General features: G+C 34.0%; 1 protein-coding gene across 3 annotated transcripts in view; it reads right to left on the bottom strand.

Moving 5' to 3' along the window:
* The window catches only part of KHDRBS2 (KH RNA binding domain containing, signal transduction associated 2), a 600281-nt gene that overhangs the window by 384011 nt on the left and 195514 nt on the right, over nt 1–20756 (bottom strand). For all 3 annotated transcript variants that reach the window (XM_027602665.2, XM_027602667.2, XM_027602666.2), the window contains exon 3: nt 17091–17207. In XM_027602665.2, coding sequence (XP_027458466.1) covers nt 17091–17207 — 117 coding nt within the window. The remainder of the gene's footprint in view (nt 1–17090; nt 17208–20756) is intronic.

The following is a 20756-nucleotide window of genomic DNA, read 5'->3' as shown; positions in this document are numbered from 1 at the left end:
CTTTAAAAAATTGCTGCTCTGAGCTTTTATTTTTTCATCATTCTATTTAATTGTAGCCCTGTAATGTAATTTAATGTAAATGCTCCATCTGTTGTGGCAATGCAAAATCTCTCATAACAGTAAACCATTAAAGTATATTAAAAGTATTTATCATGATCCTCACAAGTACCAATAACACACAAATAGAAACCTGGGATACATAATCTGTACAATTAAAAAAAATTTCTCTCTATTTGTCTACATGTAAAAGAGCCAGAACAATAACAAACTAAAGAATAAAATAAAAATTTATTTTACAAAAATGAATAAAGTATTAAAAATTAATCATTTTCATATCTAAAAATCAGAATAAAATTAATGAGGAGCAAATTTCTCTAAATTTGCCAATATTGTCAAATTCATGTACTAAATAAAATTGAAATTTAATTTTGATGGGTCCTTGGCCCACTTTCACACTCTAGAGATGGTCTGACAATGGTATACAATTCTTCTAAAATACTATGCTAATGATGATTTAAATTTTATTGTTTGAGACATCATTTTTAAATTGGCATGTTTCCCTCAATCATTTATTTCAACCTTACTACTACAATTGCTTCAAGTTTCCTCTTCCTAACTTTTAATACTCCACGAAAGAACCTTTAAAGATATTGGTGTCTTTCCATCTATGGGAGGAGTTTTCTATAATTACTACTTATTACTTCATAAAATGCATTTTATAATCTTATTTTTAGATTTAAAATATTCTTCCACATATCTACATTTTTTTTCTAAAGAAGTATATCTCTATCTCAGTATGCATTTCTAAAGGATGGAGACTTTTTAAAAAAACATAACCACAATATCATCATCACCTATGAAAAGCAACAATAAAATTTTAATTTCAATAGTATCAATTTAGTGTTCACTCATCCAATTATAATTTTTACACATTTTGTTTCTTATTTTGAGGACTGAAATTAGGTACATGCACTGTGATAAGACACAATGGTTCCTTTTTTTTTTTTTTTAATTTCTAGGTTGTCTCTCAAACTGTCTTACTTCCTCACATCTTTTTCTTGTAGAAGATACCAAGACCCTTTTCCTTTTTTCCTTGTAGTGTTGTGACAGTTCAGCTTTTGCTTATTATATAAATGTTCTGTTGCTTAACATGTTCCTCCCTCTCCTATGTTTTATATAAATTTTTAGTTTTATCTAATGGCTTGATAAAAGTCAGATACAACTTTCTATCAAGTATTTTTCATAGAAGGTATTGTATGCTTCTGTCACAAAATGAAAAATATTTGATGTATTCAATTTCCTGGAATTATTGTCCTTATTGATGTTAAAATTGTTTTTTTAAAGATATTATTTATTTTTGACACAGAGAGAGTGTGTACAAGCATGGGAAGCAGCAGGCAGAGGGAGAGGGAGAAGCAGGCTCCCCACTGAGCAGGGAGCCTGATGTGGGGCTCAATCCCAGGACCCTGGGATCATGACCTGAGCTGAAGGCAGAAGCCTAACCATCTGAGCCACCCAGGGGTCCCATCAAATTGTTCTGTCTTTAACAGAGGGAGCCATTTCGAGTTGGCTCCTAAGACCTCTCTCCTAAGACCTAACCTTGAAATAAAAAGATTTTCTAATTTCTATTATGACAAGATGCTTTCAAAGTTTACATTTACCTACTTACGTTTATATTTCCCATTTCTTATATAAATGATAGAATTGTATATATAATTTTCTTGGCTGTGCTTTGGTCACTTAGCAATATATCACAAGGATAACTCAGTATACCCATTGCATTTGTTCTCTGTAGTAAATTACTCAGAAAGGACTTATGAAAACAATATTTCATTAGTTCTTGTGTGTTACTAAATATTTAAGCATTTTATGTATGAAATGTTAGTGCGGCTGAATAAAAATTCCTAGTTCATATTATCTTTCCTTAAGTATCTCATATATGTTACTTGATTATCTCTGGCAAAACCATTGCTGAGATAGTGCGATTTTTTTCCCCTCTTATAAGTGACTTAGTATTTTTGCCTTTCATGAACAAAGACTTTTGTTTTTTTAAAGATATTATTTATTTATTTGACAGAGAGAGACACAGCGAGCGAGGGAACATAGCGGGGGAGTGGGAGAGGGAGAAGCAGGCTTCCCGCTGAGCAGGGAGCCTGATGCAGGGCTCGATCCCAGGACCCTGAGATCATGACCTGAACCGAAGGCAGACACTTAACGACTGCGCCACCCAGGTGCCCCCAAAGACTTTTTTTAAGTCTACTTGTTTTTATTAGGTTATATCTAATAACTTATGGCCAGTTTTCCAAAGTACATGTTGAACACTTTCTGTATGCAGTGACAAATCTCGCTTTTAGTTCCAGGAAAATTTTATTCTATTATGGCTTTTTATTTTGTTCCTTTGCTTAGGTTTTCTTTTTTGAGAACTCCTACTGTACATATGGAAGTATGCATTCTATATACATCACCCCCTAAAATTCTAATCACCTCCTTCTCCACTTACATTTTAATTTAAGAAATTATTAGTTGCTTTTAGTTGCTCTTTTGTTACTCTTTTAAAAAATTTTTAGAAGTATAGTTGACATAAAATGTTATGTTAGTTTCAGGTGTACAACATAGTGATTTGATAATCCTATTGATGATTCTGTTCTTTTGTTTCTCTTAATTTACTCTTTATTTCTGGAATCCGTTTTACTTCTATTAATAATTCTTTCATCAGTCCTGTCATCTCTTTATGAAACTCTCTTTTCCCCAATTAAATAATTTTGATATTATTTCAACACTTCTTTTTTTAGTTTGCTATTAAATATGTGATTACATGTTTTATTTATTTTGTGTGCATGTCTGTTTTCATTTTCATTCTGAGGCTTCATCAAATATTTCTTAAAATAGCTCCCTATGAAATTTAGCCAAAATTCTTTTCTGTTGCTCATTTTTAAGTGAAGAGAGATTTTCTTTACTGTTTAGTATGTGGAGTAAACACTACCACCCCCTCTTTTGTTACTTTTCCAAAAGGATAAATAATACAGCCTCTTGCTTTCTGAAATCTGCCTTCTCTGCTCAACGATCCATTTAATTTAAATATTCTATTTATTTTGCCCTTTTTTATCTTCCTTGCTCAGTCTGGGGTTCTTCCCTCAGCTTCTCATTGTGTGGCTGTCTTAGAATTTCAAGAGTTCATAGAACCTAGACTTTTCCAGTATCTTCAGATCTTGTGGACTCAATGACTTCACCCATGAATCCAGGTATAAAAACACATCTCGAGGTTCTTAGATTTTCCCGACAAAATATTGTTACTTGGGGATATTCCTGTTCTTGTGCCATCAGCCACCACATTGCTTTTTTTCTGCTTTCTCCCCACAAATGCTGATATCACAAGGCTCTTGTAACTCTCATTGCTTTATCTCTACCCACTTTCATTTTGGGGTTTGTGGAGGATAACTGTCACTTAGTTTTGGTATAGATGCTGATTTATTTGTGAGTATTTTGGTTTTTCTAGCTTATTTGTACTGTTTTTATTTATTTTCTCTCTACATATATTATTTACGTTATATTTGCCATATATCTTTTGTCAAAGCTTCCAGTCGTATATTTTTATTGTACTTTTTAAAGTATCGGGGCATGTTTGCTTGCATATGGGTATGTATGTGCAACATCAAACTAGTAATGCTTACTGGCAACTTGTTTTCTTAAAGATATTAGTAAATAGCTTGCTTAAACAAATTAATGTTCAACTGAGGGTTGCTAGAAGGGAGGTGGGTGGGGGAATGATGGATGATTATGTATGGTATTAAGGAGGGCACTTGTGATGAGCACTGGGTATTATACATAAGTGATGAACCCCAAAATGTGCTTCTGAACTAATATTACACTATATGTTATCTGGAATTTAAAAACTCGAAACTAAAAAAAAAAATTAAAAAGTAAAAATAAATAAAATAAATAAATGTTCAACCTTAACTAATCAATTTGGCAGAATGTGAAAATTTGCTTGTCAACACATGGGATAATTCACAAGACCCTCTGCTTTAGGGTAATAACACATGTCTTCAAGATAACCAAGATTAAGAAGTCATAATTTTAATTTTTCTCTTGTATCTTGAAGCTACTTGCTCTAACCTACAACTAGAATTCTGTTAAATTATTTGGACAAACAATAAAAATGGTAACATTTTATGCACAGGTGGATTTTGGGAAATTATATCCTTAAACTAAAGAGTTAACAATCCTCCAAAAAGTCAGCCATGGTCAACAATTACAGTATAATTCCACTAAGTATGGGATGCCTTATATTTTAGAAATTTTATATAATAATTATCCAAATCGTATTTTTGATAGCACATAATTTAATAATGTTAAAAATGTAAAAAAAATTCATAACTAAGTTTTAGTTAACAAGTAAAATAAAATATTTGGGATAGCAATAAAACTTTTTGTCAACTTTAATATGACCAATTGACATTTATTACTTCACATTTGGGGAAGAGGAGTTTTTGTTTTGTTTTTTGTCTGTTTTTTAATGTGGATGATGTATAGCACTGAAGAAAACCTTCAAATAATTTACAAAACATGCCTGATTTATCTAACATCCTTCCTATGAAACTGTTTCACAAAATGTATCAACATTTTCTGAGTAAACTACACATCATCTACTATAATGTCTAAAAAATTTATGAATATCTAACATTATGAGGAAACATAGCTAGTTTTAGAAATTAATTTGTAACTCCCATGCAATAGGCCATGAACGACAACATTCTCCAGATTAATTATCTAAGTATGTCTATCCTCTATAACATAAAATAGCTGGGTGGTTCATCTGCATTCAGTACTACTAATGCAGCACAAAGGAGAAGAAGGTCAGAAATCTAAGCAGCAAAGATAAAACAGGAGTATGGCACATTAACAGACTTGTGGATTTTCATAATAAATCACTCTCTAAGATTTCCCCTAGTAAAGCAATTATATGAGATATGATGTGAAACTCATGGATTATAACATTTATATTTATGGATAGTTATAATTATAGATAAAATTCCATTAATATTATATAGAGATTTTGCACGTTTATTTATTTTTAAGTGAAAATGCATATGCAGATATAACATTCTTTACTAAAAAACAAAATTCTTTGAGTGAGAGAAAAACAGATATTATCTTTTGAAATAAGCCCTCCATCTTCCCTTAGAGGAGAAGACTCCTTAGAGTTCCAACAAAAAGATACACATTGAACTTAATGACTAGAGTTTAATTTTACAGTAGAGAAGAAAAGAAGAGAAAGCAGAATTTTTTTGGAACAGCCACAAGAGATTCACCACTAAACTGTCAGAGCTGAGAAATGGGAAATCTGTTTTAACATCAGATGCGAGGGAGGAGATGAAGACTTTTAATATCACCACTCCAGTGTTCCAGCAATAATACAGGGATCTTGCAGCATCTGTTCAAAGTCTGATGTAATTCTTTGGTGAGTATTCCCATAGAACAATATAATTTTCTAAAGTATCAACCCTAGAGTGTGCAATTCTTCAGAGAAGGTTAAATTTTCCTCTCAGTTATAGAGATTTGAAAATGCCACTGATAATTACATGGAAATATTAGACACTTCATGAATCAATTTGGTAGAACTATTTAAATTGATGCAGATGGTTTCATTTATCTAACAAATCTCATCTCTGACTAGGGAATCAGAATCTCCAGTTTGCATCTGAACTCTGGTATCCTAATTTAGGGCACTGCTGAAAAAAAAAATTCTCCCAAACCTTAATTTAGAAATGATTATTTGCAGAATGAAAAATGAATAACTAATAAAATAATAGTCTTTCATAGAAATAATAGATGTTACGAAAATCAAGTAAACCATACCAAAAATCAGAGAGTAAATATATAACCAACACTTTCGGAGTACATCTTTCTTTCTAAAAAATATATAGTCCTGTGATAAATATATGAATGAAAAAGATTATAGAAATTTCCTAAGGGTGGCTGGGTGGCTCAGTCGTTAAGCGTCTGCCTTCGCTCAGGTCATGATCTCGGGGTCCTGGGATCGAGCCCTGCATCAGGCTTCCTGCTCAGCCAGGAGACTGCTTCTCCCTCTCCCACTGCCCCTGCTTGTGTTCCCTCTCTAGCTGTCTCTCTCTGTCAAATAAATAAATGAAATCTTTAAAAAGAAAAGAAGAAAAAAAAGAAATGTCCCAGTGCTTTAACTTTCAATGAATAATTCCCAGATTCTCTGTTGTGAAACCATATCTCCATACAAAGACATATATGAATCTTCAGAGCAATCTTGTTCATAATAGTCTATCTAAATTATCATAAAATAAATGGATAAACAAGTTTTGGTATAGTCACACAATGGAAAATTTCTCAGTGATGTAAAAGAACAAACTACTGATACATGCAACAACATGGATAATCCTCAAAAGCATTATCTTAAGTGAAACAACTCAGGAGCAAGCCTATATGTTGTATAAATCAATTTATAAAATTCTAGGAAAAAGTAAAGGATGGTAAAAGAGAGCAGACCAGTGGTCTCCCGGGACCAGGGTGTGAAGCAAGGCCCAAAGGAAATTTCTGGTGTGACAAACATACTCTTTATCTTGATGGTAATGACACAAACATGACTATATATACATTTGTACACTTAAAAGTGATAGATTTCCACGTATGTAAATTATATCCTAATAAAAGCAAGGCAAAAAAATATGATCCAGGCCTGGTGATTTAAAAAACAAAACAAAACAAAAACAATGGTTAAAGGAAAAATATGTGCACTAAAATGACATTTTTGGCTTATAATCTTAACAAGAATTCATAGCAATGTGGAAGAAGGTATTACACGTGCAGCTAAATATACTGTGATCAATTTTCTCACCTATAAAACTATAGAGGGATGAAGGAGTGAGAAAAACTCTTTCCTCCTAAAAAGGAAACTCTGGGCTCTTAAGACAGGAAGATTTCCCAAAAGAGCCCATGGTGGTTCTACTCTTCCCCTGAGGATGGGACGAGACTTGCAAAGTGATTACCTCACTTCCCTGCATGAGTTATCACCAAACGCAGACAGCTGTTAAACCCCAACATAAAGGCTGCTAACTCAGGCACTCTGAGCACAGGGTGCTTCCTTGCCCTTTTTCATCCATCCAGGGTATGTACTGCATGTACATAAACAGTACAGAGGATAGATGAAAACATTTTCGCAAATCAATTATATCTAAACTACTCAGTTTATAGAGGCTAGCTGGTGATGAAGAATCATGGTCAACTCAATTTTTTATATCCTGTAGGTAATTTTATGTTATTTAAAGTAATTTGGATCGGTTTTCTTTATATTTCTTAATATTTAAGAAATATTAAGAGAAAACTTAGTAAACTCTCTTTCTTTCCATGTTATGGTTCTTGAAATTAATCTGCTAGTTAAGCAAGATATTGTCATGAAACTGGTCCTCATTTTTATGTTTTCTTTTTTACCTCTAATAATTAAATATTTCCTAGTAATTTCCCAGGAACCTCAAGCAAATTACTGACTCTTGGGCAACAATATATTTTGGTTATAAAAATTAATGAATTAAACTAGCATCTTTACTTTCTCTGCCAAATCTAAGATTGTATAAGCCAATATATATGTGTGTGTGTACATACATGATATAGAAGCACATATGCTATATCTCCAATCAGTTCAGTGAAAATTAAGGCAATCCCACAGTCACCCTCATAATATTAAGGATTACTCAAGTTTAATTATTATATTCCAGCAAATTATTATGCCAAAGATATAGAGTTGCCAACAAAACATAGTTTTGTCTTATCTGGGAACTTCCAGAATGATGCTGTGCTCCCCACTGCGGATACATGTACTTTTGAACCGTGAGCCTTAGGAAAGTTGAGGGGTCAGCCTGGGACTTGTATTTTGCTCATCCTCTTCTAGAGAGACTTTTCACTTGTAAAAGTTTCCTCATTTAGTCACTAATGAGATAGTAAATGTTGTTTATATAGGCCTTCAAAAAAAATCCATATTATGAAATCTTCCTTAAGACAAATGATAATCAGGGTGCCTGGGTGGCCCAGTTGATTAAGCATCTGTCTTTGGCTCAGGTCATGATTCCAGAGTGTTGGGATTGAGTCCGGCAATCTAGCCTCTATAAAACTGAGTAGTTTAGATATAATTGATTTGTGAGTCTGCTTCTCTGCCCTCCTGCCCCCCACCGGCTCATGAGCTCTCTCTCTCAGATAAATAAAATAAAATCTTTAAAAAAAAAACAAATGATGGCTAATTGAACATAATTATAAAAAAAGAAAAGAAAAAATGAAAAAAAGACAAATAATAATCGAAATAAAAATTTCTACATGCTTTAAGATTGTTATTGTTATTATTATTTTAAAAATGTGGATATCACTTTTAACCTAAAATAGTATAGAATTGAGATACTAAAAATATTAACTCAGCACAAGGTAGATTATGTTCAGCCAATGATCTTACTATTTTATTCTTTATCGTTTATGCTCCTGGTTTGGTAGTAGTGACTGTTGACTTGGTTTGATTTAAGTAAATATGATATTGGTGGTGCTGCTGAGGAAATAAATATCTCTCACACCTTTTAGTAACGTTCAGGGAAATAGAAATGAGAGCTATTTGGCATTTGAACCCTGGAAAATTTTTTGATTTTAAATTATTTTAGCTTTAAAATTTTTTTAAGGTAGACAGGTGAAAGGAAGAAAATTAAGAACGACTGGGAAAAACATTCCCTAAAAGTGCCAAATAATTGAAATAAAAAATTGTGTCAAAACATTCAAAACATACAAAAAAGAGAAAACAGCCTACTGTTGAGAAAGAGGAAGCAGCAAATACAGGGCATAATAAGCTTAAAAATGTGAACATGAAAGCTTGTGGAGACATTGCAAATTCTCTAAATGAATCGCTACATTTTGCTGGCTCCCCCCCCCCGACTTTTTTTTAACCCCACAGTGATGCTAGAATTGTAGATGTTAGCAATTATATACCTGTATGTTAGGTATGCCTTTTCTGGGGTAAACCACATGCAGAATACTGGCATACATTCACAGTTTATCTCAAAACCCTGACCTCAAAAAGCAAAAAAAATTTAAATGTTACTATTACCAAAATTAAAACAAATGTGGTTTGCACAAAAAAATATACAAAACAATAAATATCTTTGCAGATAGTCAGAAAAACACAGATGGAAGTGTTTCCTGTATTGACATTTGGTATGCTTACTCCTGTAATTAGGCTCAGTGCTGGTGACAAATATTATCAGACAATTAGGGGCGCAGTTCACAAAGAATGCCTTGTGAATGGCATTCCTGGAAGTATACAAAACTTTGTCCCAGCTGCTAAAAGTCAAAGGTACAACTGATTGTGTTTATAGCAAAATATATAAAATTTCATTTGTGTCTTGGGTTTTTCATTTTTCTCGGTCTTTTTGATTTTACTTTTGGTGAACCAGTATACACAGAAAGCAAAAGTGAACTCAGTAATATTATCCATTAGACTAAGGAGTTTGACTACTTTGTCTTTCTTTGGGCTCTGTGTAGCATCTTGAACGATAACCAGAAAACAGAGCTCTTTACTTTTTATCAAGGGACGTCAAAAGCTCAAACAAATTTTCAAGTATTCATGACAACACTACTCAACTAAGAATGACTCAGATATTTATGACTGAGAAAACTAGAGTACTATTCAACTTTTGAATGAATTGTGAAATTAAAAAAAAACAATAAAGAGAAAACATTACAAAGTCAAAAACATCACTGCAACTAATGAAATTCAGAATCTGAATTAGTGCTGATAGTGCACTTGAGTAAAGTGCAGAATTTTTCTCTTTAACATTCCCACTCTGGGCCCATTATCCTCTTAACTGTATCTCCAAATTCTGCAAGCTGTCCTAGAACACATAGTCCAAGTTTCTCTTCAGAGAACATGGCTTAAAACAAACATTTAACATCATCTTTCTAAAAATGTGTAAATAATACCCTTTTTATCAAAGGCTTTTCTAGGAGTTTAAATATTATTTTTTTAAAAAAATTTTTAGATAACCCTTCTTACTTGGTTTGAGATTAAAATTATCCATAAAACTAAAAATGTATTATTTTTTACAATGAGCAAAATCAAGTTATTAAGAATTTTTCTTTCTATTATCCAATTCTCCTTTTAGGGCAATGATATATTCATATGGGTGTATTGGATCTATGTATTTATTTGACCTATTCTATTGACCCAAAATATTCATTGTCTATTCATACGGGCCTATTACTTTGCTTTGGTTATTCATGAGTCTACTGGAATTTGCAATGTGTGGGCAAAACAAAGATTGGGTCCAATTGAAAAAAGCAAAGCAAATATTAATACTTAAAAATATATATTGAGAGAGGCCAACTAAGCATATATGTAGCACTAAATAATATAAAATACATTAATAATATGTAAATGTGTATCAGTAATTTGAATCACCTTAGGATTCTACTTAGAAATTCTTCCCTAACATAGGAAACTGGTAAAGAAAGAAAGAATGTCAATGGGTCCATAATGGATTGCAGGTAATCTTGATGGGGTATATTTTATAACTTGATCCTTTATCTAAATTCCAACATCTATAAGAAATGTAAGAAAAGACTGATGAAGCAACAAGCTCAGTTAATGTTCTCAGAAGAAAAATGCCATACGGTCCTTTCCTTGGCTAAGACAAACCTTCAACCATCTGACTTGGTCAAAAAGAAAGACTAAGAAAGAAAACTGTCCCAATCTTGGTTTAGGGCAATACTTGCCATATGGCGCAATTCCCTCCCCTTCTGGGATCTCTCTAACATCCCCGATAAAATGCTGGAGTACTCGCTTTGTCAGAGTGTAATAAAATTAGGAAGCCTTACAGAGAAATTAGAATTACCTACCCAATTAACCTTGAGTCTCATGTTATTAAAGCAGACGTTTGAAGGTACAAAGGCCTAGACCAGCCTTATGACTAGCCTGATACTTTTTAAGTTAAACGTTCTGGAAATCTTTGAATTGTCTTTCTTGGAAGCCTTTTCCTTTACTGGCAACTTTGAGATAGAACTTTGGCATATACTTCAAAATTAGGTGCAAGTAAATAACAAAAAAATCAAAACACCAAATACACAAACCTCCACAAAACTCCAGAATTTTTCAGGCTTTAGTAATTGCCATCAGAGGGCAGTAGAAACACAAGAAGAGAACACATCCAGTATTCGGAAAATGGCTCACAATGTTGAGAATCTCTGCATTTTACAAATAAAATTGTAGGAATGTGTTCCAGTCGTCTAATGTTAGATAAATAACCATGCCAAACTGAGTTGCCTAAAATAACAAACATGTTGTTATTATGATTATGTCCATGGATTCTGTAGGTGAGGCATTTAGACAGAGCACAGTGAGGATAATTTGTTTTGCTCCCAGAGTCTGGGGTTGCAGATAGTAGGACTCAGCCTGTGATCACTCAAATGGCTAGAGGCTGATATCATTTGGCAAATTCTTTACTTGCAGTTGTAATGCCTAGCCTGGGATGACTCAAAGGCGGGGCTCCACTGGGATTTCCCACTGGTACGTCTACAAGACCTCCCTCTCCATATAACTCCGGCTTCCTCACAGGGGGAGGTAGGGGGCAGCCTTGAGATTGTCAGAGTCCTTGCAAGGCAGTTTAGAGCTCCAAAAAAAGACAGTATTCTTGTAAATGAGGCAGAAGCTACACTGTGTCTTCCCACCTACCCTCAGAAATCCTGAGGTGACAACTCCACTGCAGTCTTTCTCTTACTAGCGAGTCACTAAAACTATCCAGATTCAGGAGGAAGAGCATTAGACCCTACTCATCTTTCTCTAAAAGAAATGTCAAAGAATTTGCAGCCATCTTTAAAACTACCACAGAATGTGGAATTTAAAATATTTCTAAGACATCCTCAGGCCCTTTCGATACTGGAGATATCTCATTTGAATTTGGGTTGCAATATTTTGAGGTGGACAGTACATCTCAGGACAAAAAGGGATAGAATTTCTCAGTGGCAGAAAAGAATTATTATAATTAAGACTATTATAATTCTGGTTTATAAAATGTAAAATGTCTAGAAATGTCTAGAAATGTCTCTGTGTTCATACATTCTATTTTTAATAGCTTAATAAATAAAAATTTCCTGCAATGTGGTGTGAGAGATCTTGATTCTGTGATTCCCACATTTCACTTCTTACAGGAAACAAGGGTGCGGGTCAAATAATGAGTGACAAGTGGCAATGAAGGAAATGCTATTATACTAGTAACTTTAAAAGTTATATATATTTTTTTGTATAGTATCCTTGGTTTATGGCCAAGACATTAGGTCCTTGGAAGTTTTCAAACAGCAGGCTTTAATTACAAAAATTAAAATAAATTTGTCTAATTGTAAATAAAATCAGACTAGAGGAAAGTAATGATTTAAAGTAATACGTAACTTTGATTCACAACATACAAAACATTGTCACCTCATGCTCTATCATTGAAGCTTATGAAGAACTGAGCCTGGACAGGTTTACGGTACTTTTTTCTTTTTCATTCTTTGTCATCCACTATAGTGAATGACAAACTGTACATAAAAGGGTTGAAGTTGTTAATGTAAGAAATTATTTCGCACTAGTATCATGATATATATCGCTCTTCAACTCAAACCTGACTATTTTTGTTGTTTGGTCACTTGGAGTTCAAATATATCATAGAATGAGATACCCTTGTGTTGGTTCACCATTGAAACTAGTTTCCTTGCGTTCTCACAAAACACTTATTTGCAGTGCATTGTTCCCCTACCCTTCAGGTGGGACCGTTCAGTCTGTTACTCTAATTTCTCAATGTTCAGATCCAAGAAACAGAAGAATGCAGTGAATAAATCAAATTTATTCCCACCTATCTGTAATTTCTCATCTACTCTTTGTCCTTCACAAACTCAAGTGATACTTGAGCAAAGAATAAAGTGTATTCAGAGGCGCCTAGGTGGTTCAGTCGGTTAAGCGTCTGCCTTCAGCTCAGGTCATGATCCTAGGGTCCTGGGATTGAGCCCCGCTTTGGGCTCCCTGCTCAGCAAGGAGCCTGCTTCTCCCTCTCCCTCTGTCTGTTGCTCCCCCTGCTTGTGCTCTCTCTCTCTGTCCAATAAATAAATAAAATCTTTAAAAAAAAAAAAGAAGAATGCTTATTCTAACTCTATCTCTGTTTGGAAGTAACGATGGGCTAAGCATTCTCTCCTGCAGAGCAAAACAGAGAAGAAACATTGCTGATCTATGGTGCAGTGTATTAGGGGCACAGCTAAAATTAAAATCAGAGCGTCTGGGCTCTTGGTTTTGTGGGATTACAAATTGCTTTGTTGTTGGGGATATTAAAAAGTTGGAACAGGAGTCTACCTAACCGATCCCAGCCTGACTGACAAGCAGGATTTGAGAGACTAACGGTGCTGTTTGATGTGAGGCATAGCCCAGAAGCCAAATGAGAGAAGGATGATTGGTGTGGGGTTCACACCCAACAGGCAGCAGCAGCACTTTGAAGGTTTTCAGTTGATTGTATTGTTGATGAAAATCAAATTGCCATGAAATCAGAAAGGATTTACTAAGTAGCCATCACCAAATACAGAAGATATATTATAAAATAGAAACTGCACATGATATTAGCACATCAAAGAGGGAAAGGCTTGCCTAGAGAATTATCACACATTTTCAAATAAAACTCCACCAAACAGCACTTTACTTTTAACATAAAATCACCAGCATGTTTTAAGACTGCATTCCATAATTTCAACCAAGCTTATTAATAGAAATGCCAGAACACCTTTCATTACAACATAATTTATTTGCAACATGTCTATTTGTGATTTCCATTTAAGGACAATGGAGGTAGGCAAGAAATTTGCTTTGAGGCCTGTTACTTCACTCTTATCTGGGTGTGTTCAGCTTTTGTCTGATCTTCTCTAACCTCTCAAACCTTTTTTCTCGAAGATAATATGTTTGTTCCTCACTCTTTTCAAAGATAAGCCTGCAGACCACTGCTTCCTCTGTTCTCCCTCACCCATCTCTGCCATCAGCATCACTAAAAATAGCAACACTCTATCTGAAGCTACAGTAAGTTACCCCTGAAGATTGCTCAGAAGCAACTGCTAGGGGAAAAAAAAAAAAAAAAAAGAAGAAGCAGCAACTGCTAGAGAAGCCGGCAGCTGCGTGGTTATTTAGAACTGGCTAGCCATATGGTGTATGAGGGATTCAGACTTCAAAGAAATTTCTGAACTGCCAGTTAATTTCCTGAGATATTTTGAAATATTGCAAACATACTGTATATATTACTTTCTAATTTTCTGTAAGAATATCTTTATCATCACCATTTAAAAGTTAGCTTCTGTTTAAGCATTCCTGGATAGTTCTTGGTAAAATGTGAGTTCACATATTCAGTGATCTGACCAGTATGGGAATAAAATATTGAATATAAGGTAGGATTTTCCTACTGGTATTACCTTGGATATTACCACATCTCATTTTGTTTTGGTTTTTGTTTTCTCTCTCTGCTCACAGAGTTATTGGCTAGGTGTAGCTAAAAGAAAGGGAATGTTTCCCCCAAGCCCACCAAAACCAAAATAAAACAAATAAAAACATTGAACTTGTTAGAATCTTCTTACTACACCAAACCACTAGAACTATTTTCTATATCATGCAATTTTATAATGATCTTATAACAAATCTTAAAACTTCGTGCTTTTCGAAGGATGAAGTAGTCTTCTTACATTTGTAAAAATAAAATTAAATGAGAATGTCACTCTTTCCACCTTCTAATTCAATGATGGATACTTTCTTAACTTTTTTTTTAAAGAAAGTGTTAAACAGATCAGGATGTTTAATTAAATTAAAAGTTTTGTGAGGGCTTGACTCCTGTCTAATACTTATTTTCTACATAACATAATATGTAATCTACAGTTGAGCACATAGCAGATCTGTAAGAAATGTTTTTGCATAGTTATTTCATCCTGATTTAGTTAGCTATCCAAATATCTCCTTTCTATCATGAAACAAAGATCAAGTTTAAGACATACATTGTGTAGCATCTTAATAGCAGAGCCAACACAGAAAAACAATCTGTATTATTTTAATACATAAGAATTATTAAAATGTGTTTATTCACTTATTTATTGTCTGTCTCTCCCACTGGATTGTAAACTCTAGGAGGAGAAAAATTTTTGTCATATCCATTACCATGGACTAGAATTACAGATGACACACAGTGTGACACAGCAATAAATACTTCTGCAATTAATGCATGAATATATTCTTGTGTGGCTGTTTAAATACATACACACGTATATACTTCCACTGAAGAATCAGATAAGTTTTATTTATTTGTTAGAAGAACAAAATCACATATAAAATCTTCCTTCCTGACCAGATAATGTTGCAGAGAGGTAAAATAGCAGCACAGTGATCAATATTTTACCAAGGATTTATTTTTATTTTAATCAAATGTTTCCTAAGGTAAATTTTTGCATATCCGTGTCTGTGGTTTTATTTCAGCTGTGTGCCCACCACCCTTGGCAGTTAAGGTCTTATTCAGAGTCTATAAAACATAGTTTATAGTGCAATACATTATTATTATATGTTTTCATTTTCTTTCATTTTGTAAAGGAACAATAAAAATGTTTGAAGGATGGACAAACCTGATTGATTACCCAAAAACTAATCAATGAGAAGCTGGATTTTAAGTAACAGCTAATATCAGTAAATTAAACCTAATGGAAACTTAATAGAACTAAATTTACTTCCAACTAGATTTGCAAATACTTATGCTGGTTCCTAACATGCTCACAGGGAAAAAGAAATCTAATGTAAAGTTCTGTGGACAGGAAAAAAAAAAAATCCAAGTATATGGGAATAAACAATAAACACCCATTTGCTTTGAAAAGTATGGTGTGCCTACACAGATGCTCTGATATGTGAAGCTGACTACTTTATTTCTCTGGCTGGTAGAAGTGTACAGTTTAATGAGAGAAACAGAAAATTTCAACAAAATATGTTAAGTGATGAGAGGATTTAGCCTATCAAAGGAGTTTCAGAAAAGCCCCATTGGGGAGATGATGCCTGATCTAAATCTTAAAAAGGTGTGAAGATTAAAAAAAAAAAAAAAAAAACCAGTATGAAGTGTACAGTGTAAGACATGAGATATCTGTTTGGTGACATTTGCTACTATAATTTTCTTCAAGATTTCACATTAATAGTTAAAAGAGAGAACACCTAAACAATTTTCCTAAGTAATTCCCATAGTCAGAAATAACAGTTTGAACATTTTATTTTCCATGGTAACAATTCAAATCAGAAAAGCATGGCCTGGTCAAATAATAAGTACCTTAATACATCCACCCTTTCTCAATGAATTACAAAAGATCCTTTATGAATAAATCTCTATAAATGGTTGTTATTTTTCCAAAACAATGAATTTTAACACAGAGAAAATTGCTATCACTTTATAAAATGGGAAAATGATGTAGTTCAGATGTGAAATAAATCATTTCAAACATCAAAGTTCATATATTTCTTAGCTTATTTGTTCTTTCGGGGTCAGGTGAATTGTTTAACATGACAGAAACATTTCAGAAAATAAGTGGAATTCTCTAAGATTTGCAGATAAGTATTTGAAATTGCTTGGGGTGAGAGGATCAGAGTGAAATGGAGCATAGAGATAAAAAGAGAGAATGATACAATGCATGTGATTAGATGACATAGCTGAAGAGAGAAAAGGGATCCAGACAGGGAATTAAAGAAAATGAGCATAGACATACAGAAACATCTTACGGAGGACACAGAAAAAGTAAGGAGATTTCGCAACAACCTACACAAAGGACTAAAAAGAATAAAGATGCGGAATCACATGTTCTGGCGGGGGGGGGGGAGGCGGGGGGTTGGGGGGGAGAAGGGTAATTGATTTTTATGAAAATAGAGGAATTGACTGAGAGTGCAACAAGGTGGTCCAGAAGGTGAAAATCGTAGGAAACAATGGAAGAACAGTGCAGATGTGCTTGTAAATTTGGTCCTGGGTGTAAGTTTGGCCCTGTATGTGTTAAAAATCAAATTCAAAGTTCAGTACCTTTGCTTTATCTCTCATTGATCCTTTGCCCAGGATAGACATTTTAGCACCTGTTTCTTCCTGTAGTCTCTTCAAGGAATTTCCTCTTGGTCCAAGCAATTTCCCCACAAAATTGAACTAGGAAACAAAATCAAGAGAATTCTGTTTTAAAGTGGAAAAAATAATAATTTGCACCAAAAATAAATGATGGGTTATGGGCTTTTCAAACTTTACCATGCAGAAGAGAGTTACGCCATTCACACACACAGACACACACACAAAACTATTTCAGACCTTTAATCTAGGATCCATTTTAAAAAGGAGGCCTTTTCTAAAGGATTGCCAAAATCAATAATATGTTGACTATGTCATTTATAGTACTTACATAATCAAATAAATAGATCACTTATAAGAAAGAAATTAGGGAGAACTATGGTTTACAAAATTTCTAAAGGCTTTTTCTCTCCAGATTATTGAAAACAAAATATTTTAGACTATGCACCTTCAAAATTGCAAAGGTTAATATTTTAAATAGATTTTTAAGATTTTATTTATTTATCTTTGAAAGACAGAGTGAGCGAGAGAAAGAGAGAGAGAGCATGAGCAGGGGGAGGGAGAGGGAGAAGCAGACTCCCCTGCTGAGCAGGGAGCCTGACGTGGGGCTGGATCCCAGCACCCCAGGATCATGACCTGAGCCACAGTAGATGCTTAACCAACTGAGCCACCCAGGTGCCCCTTAAATAGATTTTTAAAATAAAATTTAATATTCATTTTTGTTAAGTATTATCTGTGCCTATAACATTCTATTCCAAATTTCACGATTAGGCATAAACGATTCAATTATTCTTCAATCTTACATTCTCTATGTTAAAGAGCTGTTCTAAGGATCAGCAAATAAAAGATGTGATCACACATACAGAAAACTTTAAAACACTACTGATACCACGTATATACAAAACAGTTTCTCTAAATGGGAAATTAAGGGAGGTTTTCCAGTTTGTTTATTCATCCTGAAACATGGTTAAAAACAGGTGAAATAAGAGCAGTTATGAGAGTATGTTGTCAGCTACTGAATGGCACATTACCACACCGAATGACTTGGATAATCGTTCACTGATTAATTTAAAAAATACAAGGGGCTGGGGCACCTGGGTGGCTCAGTTGGTTAAGTGACTGCCTTCGGCTCAGGTCATGATCCTGGAGTCCCGGGATCGAGTCCCACATCGGGCTCCCTGCTCAGCAGGGAGTCTGCCTCTCCCTCTGACCCTCTTCCCTCTCATGCTCTCTATCTCTCATTCTCTCTCTCAAATAAATAAATAAAATCTTAAAAAAAAAATACAAGGGGCTTAGAATGCACCAAAAGCTGTGTTGGGTAAGTGAAAAACAAAGATAAATAAAATTAAGTTACTGCTTTCTAAATCAGAGGTTTTCTATAAATATTTTTAAATCTATAGTCCTGTAGTAATAATACACCATATTGAATGGTTAAAGACAAATTGCTTTTCCCCTAAATCTAGGATAAATTCAAGGATGTCTGCTCTCACCACATTTATTTAATATTGTACTGAAGTGTGGACTGCTGTACCTACAGGCAAATAGATAAATGGAACAGTATAACGTTCAGAAAGACTATACACTTAGAACGTAAATTGATTTTCAACAAAAGTGCATCAGCAATAAAATTTGAAATGCAAAACTTTTTTTGGAAATAAAGCTAGAACAATTGGACATTCATATGCAACAAACAAACAAAAACCCATAACAAAACAAACACTAAGAAACGTTTTCTGTCCTACCTCACATTTAGGCAAACTTTATTTTGAGATCTATCATAGATCTGAACATAAAAACTAAAATGGTAAGAATGCTAGTTAGAAAGCATACAAGAATGCCCTTGCAAATTTAAACTGGGGAAGGCTGATTAATAGTAAGCAAACAGCACTCACTCAAACTTTGGCTGATCCAAAAACCATTAAGAAATTAAATAGATAATTTCTTAGGAATTATCTGGGAGAATATACTCCCCATGCATACATCCAAAAAATGATTAGTATCTTAAATAGAACACTGTATGTTAACTAACTGGAATTAAAATAAAAACTTTAAAAGTGATTAGTATCTAGATCTAAAAAAAACTCTATCAAATCAATAATTAAACACACACATATCAGAATTACTAAAACAAACAAACAAAAAGACCAAATGTTGATGAGGATCTGGAAGTAGGAGACAGCCACTATTAGCAGTTTAAAATGATACAACTGTCTTGGAAAGATTGACAGTTATTTATAAAGTTAAACATAGAGTTCCACTATGACCCAGAAATTCTATGTAGGTATTTAACCTAGGGATATAAAAGCATATGTTTACAAAATGACTTGTACAGGAATATCCTTACTCACAATCACCACTAACTAGAAATAAGCCAATGCCTGTCCAAGGGGAAAAAAATCAATAAGTTTACACATAAATAGAATTAGTCACTGATTAACATAACAGCATGGATGTATCTCACAATTATGTTGAGTGAAAGAAGCCAGATACAAAAAGTGTATCATGTTAGATTCCACTGTTAAAAAATTCTAGGGGCCAAAATAATATATGGTGTTAGAATTCCTAAGAGTGGTTGCCTGTGGAAACTAGAAGGCCAGGTTTGGACTGGCTGGAAAGTGGCATGAAGGAAACATCTGGGGTGGTGGAATTGTTCTCTATTTTGCTGAAAGTATAGGTAGATTTTTGTCAAAACTCATCAAGTCGTACACTAAAACCTGTACATTTCACAGTATGTAAATAGGACTTCAATTAAAAATGGAGGGGAAATTAGAAGGTTGAAAACATACAGATATTTTAAAAATAATATCATAATGAAATGTCCTACAAAGAAATATTAACAATCCCAGGTAGTTGCACAAAGGAATATCACTAGACCTTTAGAAAATATTTCATGATTTCAATCTAGGCAGATGTTGGAGGAGTCACAGACAAGATGTGACTGCCGATTGACCCCACCACCTGGATTTCGGCAACCAGAGGCTCTTTACCCCCTCACTTGTCCTTGGAATTCATGTGCTACCCACTGATCCCACAATAGGAGCCACTTCAAGGACACAGTGTTGAGAAATAGTGATGTATTATGGAGACCATCTGGACTATACACATGACTGAACCCTATTAAGGTCTTTATATAAACTCTTAAGATTCTGGTGGGCAGGTGCTGAGATCTACTCATTTTGCAGTCACCCAAGACAAGCCTCATCTATAAGTTCCCTTGCTTATTAAACTTTTCAAATACCAATCTGGAGTGGCCTGCCTCTTTCTTCAGTCTGTTCTTGCCCTCCGTGTATGGGGGCTAGGTTTGAAATTCACCCAGGAAATTCCTGAGATTGTGAGCTAATAGCAGATTATCCAAGAAAGAAATGGAGAAATATCTCTTTACTCAGTTAGCAGGCTAATATCCTTAATAGTAAAAGCAAATCAGAAAAGGGAATTTATAGAACAAATCCACTCATGAAACAAAACCCACTTAACAAAACAGTAGCATAACCAAGGCCTGTTGTATATACAAAAAACACATAATGATTGAGTTGTGTTTATCACAGATACATGGGTAGTTTAAGATTTATAACCCCTAATTATTATTCACATATTGGCAATGGAGAAAAAGAGGTTAACATTTTATTTGGACAA

This window comes from Zalophus californianus, chromosome 7 (assembly GCF_009762305.2).
Source record: "Zalophus californianus isolate mZalCal1 chromosome 7, mZalCal1.pri.v2, whole genome shotgun sequence".
NCBI lineage: Eukaryota > Metazoa > Chordata > Mammalia > Carnivora > Otariidae > Zalophus > Zalophus californianus.
This window is presented reverse-complemented; position numbering and strand designations above follow the sequence as displayed.